Consider the following 14,969-nt stretch of genomic DNA (forward strand, 5'->3'; position numbering starts at 1 on the left):
ACTCTCAAACACATAGATCCCCTGAATGCAGCTCACTCTCCAGAACCCAATCACCTGAACTCTGATCACCTGTTCACACACCTGTATGTCATTATCCCACACTATTTAGTTCAGTTCTTTGCACCCCATCACTGTGAGCTATTGTTTGTTTTGAGAGACACTTCTATTCGGAGCTCTGTTTTTTTCCATCATTTTATCCTCCCGTGTATGATAGTTTTGGCCTGCCTCACTAACGACGCCTTTTGCCTATTCCCTGCCTGTACTTTAGCCTATCGGATTTCCTGTTATCAGCCTATTGCCTGATCTGCCGGATGACGTTACTAGCCTTTTCCCTGCCTGTACTGTTGCCTTTTTGGACCTCCTGTGTATGACCTTCTGCCTACCCCTGGACCCAGCTACCTGCCTCCTCCTGTGTATGACCTTCTGCCTGCCCCTGGACCCAGCTACCTGCCTCCTCCTGTGTATGACCTTCTGCCTGCCCCTGGACCCAGCTACCTGCCTCCTCCTGTGTATGACCTTCTGCCTGCCCCTGGACCCAGCTACCTGCCTCCTCCTGTGTATGACCTTCTGCCTGCCCCTGGACCCAGCTACCTGCCTCCTCCTGTGTATGACCTTCTGCCTGGCACCAACAACACCATTGCACACGTGTCAAGAGGAGGGAGAGAAGCCTCTTGCTGTCCCTGCAGATATAAGCCCAACTAACAGCGGAGATGGTAGACAATCACATCCTTGGCTGTCTTAATCCTGTTATACAGTACACTGGCAGTGGGGAGCTCTACCTGCCTCTCCATACAGACCTGCTCAGCCCACACACACAGTACAGACCAGCATTACCGTGACAGAAAATTGCCCTAATAAAAGCTGAACAGACTTTGATTTGTATAAAATGATCAGCTAAAGTCTATGTAGATGATTAAGTGACGTGTGGAATATCCCTATGTGGATTGTAACCAGTCCCTGGTGTGTGGTAAAAGCCCATCCTAATCTCCCGTGGGTGTCCATACGTGTACTAGGTGTTGAGCTGTGTGGTGGACATTACGGTACCTGGAGGTATGTGATCCTGTTCTGTACCAGGTCAGACAGGTCCTTGGCCTCCTTCTCTCTCCAGTCTCCTGCTCCGTCAGCCTGGCTCAGGTAGTGCAGGTCAGTCATGATGGACCTGGGGTCAACACACAGGCGCGCACGCGCACACATTAACACAGGGTTAGAGGTCACAGCTGGGTCGTAGCGTTGCAAGGCTCCCGTGGTGAATTATGTAACATGTTAGCCACGTGTGTTCTAGTGTAAAAGTGTGTGTCTGTGTGTGATAGAAGAGAAGACACTTTCCATTTTTCGATCGACAACAACCGATGCGACCTTGAAAAAGTTGCCCCAAACCGAGTGAGACATTCATCTCCTTATAGGAGCCAAGGGCTTAAGTCACTTTTCCAAAATCGGGTGCTGATAGAAGAGGTTCCTTTTCTGGGCATTTTACAACTTTTCAGTGTGTGTGTAAACACATTTATGTGACCTCTGCTGGTGCCCAGGTCCTGTAGAAAAGTACGTCTGTCTGTGTTTGTGTCTGTCTGTGTGTGTGTGTGTGTGTATATGTGTGTATATGTGTCTTCGTGTGTGTGTGTGTGTGCATGAGAGCATGAGACGAGAGCGTGTGTGAGCGTGACCTCTACAGGTGCCCCAGGTCCTGCAGCAAAGTGTGTGTGTGTGTGTGAGACGAGAGTGTGTGTGTGTTACCTCTGCTGGTGTCCCAGCTCCTGCAGCAGTGTGTCGATGTGTTTCTGCAGGTCCCCCTGCTCCATGTGACCCAGCTTCTTGACCTCACTGCGGACAAAGTACCAGATCTCCTTCACTCCGTTCTCTATCTTCCTTCGCAGCTCTTCCTGGTTCCTACCTGGCCCTGGAAATAAGAAAAACACAGGAAGGGAAAAAGGTAATCTCCCATCCGTCATTCAATCATATGCGTTTTGGGAGAACACATATATACGATAACATACACACATAGTCAGCTGAGATTTTCTCTAGCACCATATAGCGGTTGCCCTTAGACACAGATCCTGGATCAGCTAAGAACACAGGACATCACATCACACATAGACAGATCCAAGGCTAACTTACTCTCACCCTAAAGCAGAGATGGGCAACTTTGATGTGGTTGGGGGTCACCAAAAAACGGAACTCATCATGAGGGGCCGCAGTGGCTCCTGTGTCTACGTACCCACATCCATACACCCCCCCCCCCCCCCCCCCCTCGCGAGCAAAACATTTTAGCGGCCCCCCTTGTGACAGCCAAGAGTAAAGATGAAAGTTTTAAAGTTCATTACCTGCAATTCTACACATTTTTCCATGGGGTGGAGGCAAATGTTCGCAGTTATTAATTTGATAACTGATGATCAATGGGCCCCACCAAGGTCGGTAATTAGACAATGTTCACTACAAGTTTAGATAGCTGCCCGCTAGACTAACAACAATCTAAAAAACAAATTGCTGACATGGGCTAATTGAGTGACTGCTGATGCACAACCACATGTATAAATTGCACCTTGTGTATTCTACTATTCTAACTCTCAACAGTAAGTTGAGACCATGACTGAGTTCCCCCAAAATAACAGAAATCATCACGAAGGGCTGCAGTGGCTTGTGGGTCTGTATACCCACCTCCAGTTTTACAGAAATGAAGTTTTAAAGTGAATGGTCCGCAAAGGGCCAGTCGCCTATCCAGCCTTAAAAGGTCAAGCGCAAACTGTCCTTAGATCAGTGTCTAGGCCTAGGGCCCACTTCCTCCTACTCTTCATGGGAATAGTGCCACAGACATAATACGTGTCACAGAGGTCATTAAGTGCATGCTTCTCCTACAAGGACAGGGCCAGAGTACAGAGACAGAGTAGCCCTGCTAACGTATCGACGGGCATAGTAGCCTAAACTCGACTTTAAAGCAGGGGTGTCCAATCCGGCCCGCGGGTGGTTTGATCATGTTTACATAATGTTTCAAATGACACAAAGGTTTGTCGCAGGCCAATGAAAGCAGCTGACCCAGAAAAGAGCTGCATGTGTGGCTCATGTTACTGTGAAGGACAAGGATGGAAGATTTCCGGCTGAAATCCGAGGAAAGAGGAGTGGACAGGGAATCCTGCCTGGGAATACTCCTCCTCACTGCCTCCTGCCCTAATTTCCAAGGTGTGTGTGTGTGTGTGTGTGCGTCCCAAGTTCGTGTGTATGTGTGTGTCATACCGTCTCCAGGCAGGCTGCGGTAGGAGTTGATCTGTTCCTTAGCTCTGATCAATTGTTCCTCCAGGGTACGCAGTCTGCTTGCACTCACCACCGGGCCCCCGTCAGACTGGCCCTCTGGTAACCTACAGTACAGTACAGGGGGAGAGGAGAGGTTAGAGGATAGAGGTCAGTCTGGCTTCATTCACAACCTGGCTGGCCCTGGTAACCTAGAGACAGGGGAGAGGAATTGAGATGGTCTGGAATAGGGTTGAATGGCAGGAACCCGGTTACCAATGACTTGCTAAGATGTACCGGCCAAAACCATTTCCTTTTCCCGGGATAATTATCTGCGAGAAACCGTTAAATTATAATAAATAATGTACATGAACAGCATGAAATGGAACTGTTTAAATCTATGTCTAAATCTGGATTCTCTACGGCCTTCTCTCTGGTCACTGCATGATGAACCGTCAAGGCTCAGGGTGGGGACCGACAGCCCATCTCAGTATGTAAACCTATCATCTCCTCATGGTAACTTTTTTACTGTGACAGGTAGACCTACATTTGTTGCCGCAGAGCCTATGCTACAGTAATATAAAGACTAAATGCGCGTCTAATTTACCCAGCTCCATCTGGCTTTCGGGGGTCACCTTCTTTTTTTTAATTGTAAAGATGATCCTTTTTTTAAGAGCAGCCACAGAGTTTTAAAACACTCACATAGCGTCACTTTAAAACAGTGCAGGAGCTTCTCTCTGTCCATCAATTCCATTCAAAATGCAGCCAACATAGACGATCCTGTTCTAGATTGATATCTAGCCCTATATATAGATGTCCTAGCCTACCTCTTTCAGGTAATACATTCAATGCAGTATTAGCCTTATATTTAGCTAATGAATGATGTGTCATGCATAACAAGCTTCTAACTTATAGCCTTTGTCTCTTGCGCACCCGTGCTCCGCTGGCCTCAGTAAAAAAAAAAATATATATCCTTAGCTCTTGGAGTCCCATGCAGGAAAAGCTAGACTAGAATAGCTTGCTGGACATCATTTTTTTGTTGTTGTATTTATTATACCAATAGACTATTCGAAGAGGGACTCAAGCTGAACCATTCCATCATCGTGAAGAGAAGTGAAAGCCTTCTGCATCTCATTCTAGTCCTATATTATTCAAGCACGCCCTTAGAAGGATGAAGATAAGGACAACGAAACGTATTTCATTTAACAGTTGAAAGCGAGGAAGGAATAAAGCGACAAGAGAGAGAAAGAGGAGGTATGCTAATAACATGAGGGGAAATATCCGGAACAATTCAAATCTAATTCGTTGGCCTCTGTATACTTGTAACTTTGTAGGCTGCATGTGCTGCACCAGAATCGCATGTTCTCTCCCTGCTTTACCATGGCTTGAACGATGTGTGTAATTCTAGTCCAGTATAATACAACACAGTACAGTAATACAGTTCACAGTCAAAACGATTAGCCTTCTGGAGCTAGTTTACTTTATTTACCCAAGAGAGCATAGCGGGGCCTATATCTATGGGCTTTATGTTTTTCTGGTGTGCGTAATGTGCAGTAGCCTACACTATATATCATATAGACTATGTATTGGAAACGGCACAATCATTTGGCCTCTTTTGGGCTTGGGCTCATTAAATGACTTTAATGTAGGGCTCATAATATTTATTTAATCAGGCTCAGGTTGCATCAGGCTTGAATTTATTTAATCAAAGCTCTAATCAAATCCCATTAATAGAATATGCTCTATAATGCTTTTGAATGAAACGTCCGGTTTTTGGCGGGAAATACTGGGTTACCTGGGAGAAAAGTGATTTATTCTCAGGATGGAATATTTGTAAAATACTGAGGAAATATTCAACCCTACTCTGGAATACAGCTAACCTGTCAGTGAAAGGGCCTGGTGCAGGGAGAAGTGTAAACATACAGGACAGAGGGAGAGCAAGTGTCTGTGGTTAGCCTGGCTCTCCGTTAACCAACAATACAGACGAGAGGTCAGTGAGAGCGCCTGGGGCAGGGAGGATTTTTGTTTTTACTGTAAGTGTCCAGCTGGCACTGTGTGTACATTATAAGTGTGTGTGTCTGTGTGTTTGTGTATACAGTATAGATGTGTGTGTCCCTGTCCTTCCAGGTCAAGGTGATTGTTGGCAGGCTGATTTCCCAGGGGCCTTTGCGTTTGGATGCGCTTCCTCCCACCTCCCAGTGCCAATTTAATGCAATGATCAGTAGTGAAGTATGTGAGCCGACCATGGGGGTGTGTGTGTGTGTGTGTTTATAATGATCAATGGCGAGGTGTGTGTGTATAATGATCAGTGGTGAGGTGTGTGTGTGTATAATGATCAGTGGTGAGGTGTGAGAGCAACCGGCGACCGCAGGGCAATTCATTCACTGGCAGTAGCAATTCATCACCGCACGTGCTACTGAGAGAGAGAGAGAGAGAGAGAAAGAGAGAGAGAAAGAGAGAGAAAGAGAAAGAGAGAGAGAGAGAGAGAAGCGAAGCGAAGGGAGAGAGAGAGAGAGGGAGAAAGGCACCTTCAACCCCCCCATTGACTAAAATGATTACCAACAAACACCCACATCCTTGACAGCCATCTCTAGGCTGGGCTGGGCCTCCCCTTCCACCCCCCTCTATCCATCCTCCCTTCCCCTCTCTCCCTGCAGGACTAACTTATGAGAGGGCACATTTTAAGGGACAGGGGAAGGAAGCTAGGGCCAGATGGGGTAAAAGTCCCCTTGCAGCTGCTCCTCGAGAACAAGTAGAAGAGTGAGAAGTCGATGCGGTCAGTTCAAGAAAGGTGTTGTAAAACTGCCTCCACACATACCATGTAGAAGATGAGACAACACTGAATATTGCTACCTCACATAGTGTATGGCCTGACAAAATATGAACTGAGTAGGATGTGAGAGTAACCGTGGTGACTGGTATTCCATGAACGCAGCAGGCAGCAGTCTTATCTCGGGAGCCTGGCTGAGAATAAATATGTTTCTGTCTCTGGCATGAAATGATGCGTGGAGTTCTGTAATGGTAAACAGCGGGTTTCCCTGTGTGTGTGTGTGTGTGTGTGTGTGTGTGTGTGTGTGTGTGTGTGTGTGTCTGGTTGGTCACATCATAGTGCATGGTTGTCATCAGGAATGCACAGCCACAGTACAGAGATACAGGAAGAAACCGCAAAGTCAAAATGTTATGTCATTCTTGGCTGGTCAAGGATGAAATGAGCTGAGAGTCAGAGAGGAGAGAAGGAGAGGAAGAGTCAGAGAGGAGAGTAGAGGAGGAGAGTCAGAGAGGAGAGGAGGAGAGTCAGAGAGACAGGAGGCGAGGAGGAGAGGAGAGTCAGAGAGGAGAGGATGAGAGGATGAGGAGAGGAGGAGAGTCAGAGAGGAGAGGAGGAGAGTTGAGGAGAAGAGGAGTCAGAGAGGAGAGGAGGAGAGGAGAGTAGAGGAGGAGAGGAGGAGAGTAGAGGAGGAGAGTCAGAGAGGAGAGGAGGAGAGTCAGAAAGGAGAGGAGGAGAGTAGAGGAGGAGAGTCAGAGAGGAGAGGAGGAGAGTCAGAGAGACAGGAGGCGAGGAGGAGAGTCGAGGAGGAGAGGAGAGTCAGAGAGGAGAGGAGGAGAGGATGAGAGGATGAGGAGAGGAGGAGAGTCAGAGAGGAGAGTCAGAGAGTTGAGGAGAAGAGGAGTCAGAGAGGAGAGGAGGAGAGTCAGAGAGGAGAGGAGGAGAGTAGAGGAGGAGAGTCAGAAAGGAGAGGAGAGGAGGAGAGGAGCGGCTGGGGTTTAGATAATGTATGTCAAAAGGGAAAATAACAGTCTCTGTCATACCGAAGCTGTGACTATCAACGATACTACTAACATCTCATTAAAGTATAAAACAAAGCAGTATGGGGATTTATATTCAGCAAAGTTCACACAAGCACTCTGTTTGACACTCTCAAAACCACACAAATTAGCATCCACACACACACACACACACACACAATGGCCTCTCAGCTTCAGCTTGGGTATCCCTTTACTATAGCGTCAGAGTGAAACTGGAGATCCCTCTGAGCACTCTGTGTCCTCCTCCCTGCATGAAACTAATAGACCACTAAAGTAATACTCAGAACCCAGAAGGCTATCTGTTATCAAAGCAACTGTAGCGGCATCGGCCAGGCTGAGAACGCTGGGTGAATCAGATGGACACCGACACCGACACACCCTCCTCACCTCTCCTCCCTGTCCTCACTTGTCATGGACAGGATCAATGCACAGGGAACTGGATCAGGGACAAGGACAGGGACAGAGACAGGAGTAACATGACACAACACACACTCAACAAATGAGACCAGCAGGAACTCTCACGCAGGCCAGGCACACAGTCAAAGCATACACCCTACACCATATATCTAAGCACACAAACACGCCCATGCACACACACTTGCGATGCACACACACACCCATAACACTTGCCATATTATGCATGCACAAACTCACACACAGTTCTAGAAGATGTGTGTTATGACAGAGTGAGACAACAGCCCTCACTGCCATCTCTACACCCCATCAGTTTCACAGCTCTCACTTGAGTGAATCAATGTCTGGGGTCTACAAGTACAAAAAGCTTCTATTTGTACATTTCATGTTGTGCTGTAGTGAAGGTCTATACAGCTGAATGCTGAAATTATTCCACTGGGGTGGATAGTAAGCTGGAAGAGAGGCTGAGATGGGAAGGACAGAGGAATAGAAGGGCTCAATCCCAGTACACCCCCCCTCTCCCATCACAGCCTCTCTTCCAGCTTACTATCCATCTCAGTGGAATAATTTCGGCATTCAGCTGTATAGACCTTCACTACAGCACAACATGAAATGTGCTCCTCCCCCTCCGTTTTGCGCGACCCCACGAGCCCCATCGAGGCGTAGTGGTATCCCAAATGAACTTTGAGCGAGGCGTAATGCCTTGTCATCCCTCTAGCTGGCCCTCCAAACTAAGCAAATCGAGATGCAGACTTTCTATCGAGTGTTTCCCAAAAACTCTTAAGATGCTCTGCGAACCCAACCCTGGAGAGTTGCTTCAATTAATAAATGCTGAAAAAAATACGAGGATGGAAGAAAACGGGAGGAGACAGGTTAAAGAAGGAGTTTTAAGCCTTGGGACAATTGAGACATGGATTGTGTATGTGTGCCATTCAGAAGGTGAATGGGCAAGACAAAATATTGAACGGGATATGGTAGTAGGTTCTAGGCGCACTGTTTTGAGTGTGTCAAGAACTACAACGCTGCTGGGTTTTTCATGCTCAACAGTTTCCCGTGTGTATCAAGAATGGTCCACCACCCAAAGGACATCCAGCCAACTTGGGCCAGCATCCCCGTGGAGTGCTTCCAGCACCTTGTAGAGTTCATGCCCCGACGAATTGAGGCTGTTCTGAGGATAAAAGGGGGTGCAACTCAATATTAGGAAGGTGTTCCTAATGTTTGTACACTAAGTGTATGTTAGTTAATGAAGAGACAAATGATTATGCATATTTTTGGGTCATAAAATACATTCACGAACATCGCAATTTAACAAGCTATCTGACTAGCTAAAGTTCATTTGCCAGCTAGCTATACATTTATTTTGCTATATGGGTGTTTGACATTTATATGAACTGTAATTCGTGTTGTTAAATGTTTTAATGACCAGAAAACCAGGCTGTCATCTTGTGAAAACCAGTGGATATAAAGAGTCTAGCTAAAGCATTTAACATTACTGCAAATTGAATAAACAATTTACACTGAACAAAAATATAAACACAACATGTAAAGTGTTGGTCCTGAGCTGAAATAAAATATCCTAAAAATGTTCCATACGCACAAAATGTATTTCAAATTTTGTGTACACATTTGGTTACATCCCTGTTAGTGAGCATGTCTCATTTGCAAAAATAATCCATCCACCTGTCTCAAGTTGAGGGAGCGTGCAATTGGCATGCTGACTGCATTAATGTCCACCAGAGCTGTTTCCTGGAAATTGAATCTTACTATCTCTACCATAAGCCACCTCCAGCATCATTTTAGATAATTTGGCAGTACGTCCAACCGGCCTCACAACCGTAGACCACGTGTAACCACGCCAGCCCAGGACCTCCACATCCCGCTTCTTCACCTACAGGATCGTCTGAGACCAGTCACCCGGACAGCTGATGAAACTGTGGGTTTGCAGAACCGAATAATATCTGCAGAAACCGTCTCAGGGAAGCTCATCTGCGTGCTCGTCGTCCTCACCAGGGTCTTGACCTGACTGCAGTTCGGCATCGTAACTGACTTCAGTGGGCAAACGCTCACCTTCGATGAACACTGGCACGCTGGAGAAGTGTTCTCTTCAAGGATGAATCCCGGTTTCAACTGTACTGGGTAGATGTCAGACAGCGTGTATGGTGTAGCGTGGGCGAGAGGTTTGCTGATGTCAAAGTTGTGAACATAGCGCCCCATGGTGGCGGTGGGGTTATGGTATGGGCAGGTATAAGCTACAAACAACGAACACAATTGCATTTTATCAATGGCAATTTGAATGGAGAGAGATACCATGACGAGATCCTGAAGCCCACTGTCGTGCCATTCATCCGCCGCCATCAACTCATGTTTCAGCATGATAATGCACGGCCCCATGTTGCAAGGATCTGTACACAATTCCTGGAGGCGGAAAATATCCCAGTTCTTCCATGGCCTACATACTCACCAGACATGTCACCCCTTGAGCATGTTTGGGATGCTCTGGATCAACGTGTACGACAGCGTGTTCCAATTCCCGCCAATATCCAGCAACTTCGCACAGCCATTGAAGACGAGTGGGAAAACATTGCACAGGCCACAATCAACAGCCTGATCAACTCTACGCGAAGGAGATGTGTCTCACTGCATGAGGCAAATGGTGGTCACACCAGATACTGCTGGTTTTCTGATCCATACCCCTACTTTTTTTTAAAAGCTATCCGTGACCAACAGATGCATATCTGTATTCCCAGTCATGTGAAATCCATAGATTGGGGCCTAATTCTTTCATTTCAATTGACTGATTTCCTTTTATGAACTGTAACTCAGTAAAATCTTAGAAATTGTTTCATGTTGCGTTTATATTTTTGTTCAGTGTGGTAAGCTTGCCTTGCAGTTCATTTAAAAAAATGATATGTCCGACTTATTATTCTAGTAACGTTAACGTTAGAGGTTGAAGATATATGTACCGTAGATTGATAACATTTTTCTTGCTTATTGTATAGTGTAGGATAAAAATACCTGTACGCCTATGGATATGTATGGACCCTAAAACGGTTGGTATAAAGTTCAGAACAGTGGTTTAAATGTTTTATTGCTTCCACTGGTTAAGGGGAGGGGCGAGGTGCACAGAGAACGAGGACACGTACTTCTCTAACACAGAGAACGAGGACACGTACTTCTCTAACACAGAGAACGAGGACACGTACTTCTCTAACACAGAGAACGAGGACACGTACTTCTCTAACACAGAGAACGAGGACACGTACTTCTCTAACACAGAGAACGAGGACACGTACTTCTCTAACACAGAGAACGAGGACACGTACTTCTCTAACACTGAGAACGAGGACACGTACTTCTCTAACACAGAGAACGAGGACACGTACTTCTCTAACACAGAGAACGAGGACACGTACTTCTCTAACACAGAGAACGAGGACACGTACTTCTCTAACACAGAGAACGAGGACACGTACTTCTCTAACACAGAGAACGAGGACACGTACTTCTCTAACACAGAGAACGAGGACACGTACTTCTCTAACACAGAGAACGAGGACACGTACTTCTCTAACACAGAGAACGAGGACACGTACTTCTCTAACACAGAGAACGAGGACACGTACTTCTCTAACACAGAGAACGAGGACACGTACTTCTCTCACACAGAGAACGAGGACACGTACTTCTCTAACACAGAGAAGAAGAGAAGGCACAACAACAGCGGTGTAAAAATAAGAACCGTACTGAACAGCGGTGTAAAAATAAGAACCGTACTGATGCTGGGAGAAAAGTGTCTCTTGCTGCAACCCAGCGATGGGAATAAGACAGAACACAACAGAGCCCTGAGGGTGCAGAGTATCTTGATGCAAAACAGTCCCTAAAACACACACACACACACACACACACACACACACACACACACACACACACACACACACACACACACACACACACACACACACACACACACACACACACACACACACACACACACACCACACACACACCACACACACACAAGAAAAAACAAAATAACAAAAAGTAATTCCACACGAAGCTGCAGTGGCCTAGTTCCTTTCTTTGTTATCAGCCCACTATGGTGTACGCCACAATGTACACACTGTACACACTGGGCCAGTAGATAGGGACTGGGAGCCACTGTCTGCATCCCAAATGGCACCCTATTGCCTACATACCGCACTATAGCTGACCAGCACCTGCAGTTACAGTGGCTGTGGATGAATGGAAACTGTAAAGGATATAGGCAGAGCTGCGGCTCTGTGCCTCTGTGTTAACGGCTGGTGTATATGCTCCATTGTAGGGCCATTCAGACACACAATGGATGTGTGGGATACGTCGGTTGAGTGGGACAAAGAAATGTAACCTCTAGAGTGTCAGCTCGTGGGAGAGGAAGTGAGAGAAAGGAGTGTTGAGCTGTGTGTGTGAGAATCGACTGTGTGACGTACAGTAACATTGCATCACTGCCATCAACACCACTCGAGAGGTATATCGGTTAGATCTGTGTGTGTGTGTGTGTGTGTATGTCTAAAAGTAGCCACCAAACCGAATAAGCCTGTGTGTTTCAGTTTGTGTTTAAATGAGTCTGTTAAAGTACATTAAAGCAAGTCAGAATATCTGTATTGTGTGTGTGTAGATGTGTAAATGTGTGTGTAGATGTGTAAATGTGTGTAGGTCTGAGTGGGCGCGAGTGAGTGTGTATGTTTGAGCTTGTGTGTGTGCGTGTCTGAGTGAGAGTTTGCCTACATCAACTAATGCTTAGAAGACAGTTTTATGTCTGTATTAGCGGGGGTGAACCCAGTCCCATTCCCTTCAGCTTAAAACACGCAGAAATCACAGTTGACCGCTTTCATCACGGTCAGTTCTATTCCTTTACAGAACAGAACCGGGCCAGTGAAATAAAGGACCAGGTCTTAAATAGAACCCATTCAGGTGACACTAATGTACCTTTAATGTCTATTATAAAACGGGTTGTTTGGATTCTGGATGCTTATTGGACGAGCAGCGTTCCAAGCCGTGCTGTATTGGCCTACACAGGCACACCTAAGCCTGCTAACAGGTCCATCTGAATTATCACTTCGCCTCCACAGGAATATCATGTTCACGTTGCTGTATTTCCCCTTGTTTCTAGCCTAGCATTCAGTTTGGTACAGTGGCGGTTAATATAAGGCTAGCTGTTTGCCTGTCCGACCTCGGAAACGATGTGTCAAATTTGAAATGCGATCTCCCCTGTACCATAGAGCGCGAACAGTGTCCAGAAAAGAGTGGTAACCAGTTTCTCTTGAACATCATGTAAGCTGCAACTCGTTTCACTGAGGAAAATAACCAGAGGAAGTTACTACGGATATTGCAGGAGTTTCCCCTTTGAAATCAGACACGTCCGTGGTAAGGACAACTTGGTTGCTGATTGTCTTTCAAGGGTGGGCAGTCTATACGTTTTGTGTTTTGCGTTTAGCCAGTGTGTTGTCCTGCCTCACAATTTGTTTTTAGTCACGTTTTTCTGTTGTGGAGATGAGTATTATTTTGGTTGCGCTCGTTCCAGGGGGATGGGAGTATTAAAAACATACTTTATTTTACCCGTTTCTGAAAACTTCAGAGTTTAAGGCAACTATATATATGAAAAAACTGTTTGTTTTGTCTTATATTTAATTGTTGACAGCCAGTTGACGCCATGTTTATATTGGAGAAGGCGACGCATAAGCAGTGACGCATTTAAGTGAAATTAAAGTTGTTTTCTGTTGGTGGTGAGCAAACTTGTCCAACAAAAATATAGGATATATTTGTTGTCTTAAGGGGGAAGGTGTTACAGGTTTTGGTTTTTCCATTTATGATTTGAGGTTGGAATTTTTCACACGTATCGCACGTTAGCACGATTGGTGTCACCTCGTTAGTCAGTATGTGTTACACCTGTGCTGGCTTGTCCATCTCGTTAGTTGGAAGGTGTTTCACCTGTGCTGGCCCAGGTGATATTTAAGAGCGGCTGGCCCAGTACTCAAGTTATCTTGAGAGATATGGAGGGTTAACACGCTCCCTATTTTGAGTTCTAGAAAACAATCCTTTACCTGATCTTCCCTGATTTTGTTGTGCGCCACTTTTTTGGTTTGACTCCTGTCTTTAAGTTTGGTGTGGGTTTTTCTTTTGTTGGCTCTTCTTGATCCAAATTTAGTGGGCGATCATGGTGGGTGTCTTTTAGGTTCCAGTTGTTGTTGCTAGGCAACTTTCAGTGGACACCCCCAAGAGTGTCTTTCAGAAACCTTCCTAAAACCGCACCTGTTTCATTTTGGTTGTTGTCAGTGACTCTTTGTAAGTTCCCCACTCTGTTTGAGGAACATTATTTGGTTTTCTTGCTGGGGAACGTAAAATACATAATTAGGCTCGCTGTAGTTTAGCTAGCATAGCAACAATTGTTGTTTGCTTCGCGTCGAGGCGAACAACGCCATTTACTTGTGACTGTATTCAGCACATGGCACGGTCTCTTGTGCTTTATTGTTTAAATACACACACTTTATTGTCACAATAGCTATAAGGAATATGGTTGATAACTAGTCTGGCTTTAAATCTGTGCCTTGGCATGAAATAGAAAATACACTCCCAACCCTATTCAGATGATGCATGGACAAAACGTGCCTGAGAAATGAAGTAAATTCTGCAACTTTGACATCCTGCCAGTCCCAGCAGTGATTTACATCATGTGTGTCTGACTATATCACTGTTAGGATTATATCAGAGCCATTTCCCCAGGCTACTGTTATACACTGCAGAGGGATTGTATTGTAAATGCTTCTGTGCCTTCCTAAACCAGATGGTGAACTTCAGGGAGCTACATGGATAACGTCTGCTGGCTGCTGCAGAGCAAGAAGCAGTGTCGACACCTCTGTCTAATCAGCTGCAGGAGATCTTCTTGGCCAGCCTCCGCTTTGGCCTCCATCTCTTTATCTTTCTCACCTCATCCCTCCATCGCCACGCACACAACAGAAATGTCTCCTCCTCTCTCTCGCTCTCTCCATCTCTCGTTCTCGTCTGTCTCTCCTCCATTTACTCCCTCCCTCCCTCCAATCGCTACCAACACAAAAGCAGTCTGACAGGCTGGCAGACAGCTACTCTGGAGCGAGATAGCACCATAGTGACCAGCCAGGACCCTTTTATTTCGTAGTCAAACTTGGTTACAGGATTCTTGGTAGAAAACATCTCCTGTCTCGCTACTCTGGAAAAATGTTTTGTTGAGTTAGTTTGATTGAACAGGGTCAAGTTAGGGCACAAAAACAACTACACCTCAGCTCCAACAGCTGAAAATAGGCCTACAGCAACATCCACAGACCATACCAACCAGGCAGACACACAGACTACACACACACAGTAACAAAATCAACTCCCCTCCATCCTCGGCCACTGCCTGACTAACACACATGCTGGTGTAGTAAACATACGCACATACTGAGGCTTGGTCACATGCTGGTAAACACACACACCACTGTATTGGTTATCAGGTCCCTACGTCTCCTCCTCTGTCT

At 46.0% G+C, this 14,969-nt stretch overlaps 1 protein-coding gene across 1 annotated transcript in view; it reads right to left on the reverse strand.

Moving 5' to 3' along the window:
• The window catches only part of LOC120060481 (alpha-(1,6)-fucosyltransferase-like), a 123,202-nt gene that overhangs the window by 11,516 nt on the left and 96,717 nt on the right, over positions 1 to 14,969 (reverse strand). Inside the window, exons 4-6 of the mRNA XM_039009831.1 lie at positions 3,226 to 3,347; positions 1,732 to 1,894; positions 1,045 to 1,159 (exon numbers count right to left, since the gene is read on the reverse strand). Of these exons, the coding sequence (XP_038865759.1) occupies positions 1,045 to 1,159; positions 1,732 to 1,894; positions 3,226 to 3,347 (400 nt within the window). The remainder of the gene's footprint in view (positions 1 to 1,044; positions 1,160 to 1,731; positions 1,895 to 3,225; positions 3,348 to 14,969) is intronic.

Source organism: Salvelinus namaycush, chromosome 15 (assembly GCF_016432855.1).
Source record: "Salvelinus namaycush isolate Seneca chromosome 15, SaNama_1.0, whole genome shotgun sequence".
NCBI classification, from domain to species: domain Eukaryota; kingdom Metazoa; phylum Chordata; class Actinopteri; order Salmoniformes; family Salmonidae; genus Salvelinus; species Salvelinus namaycush.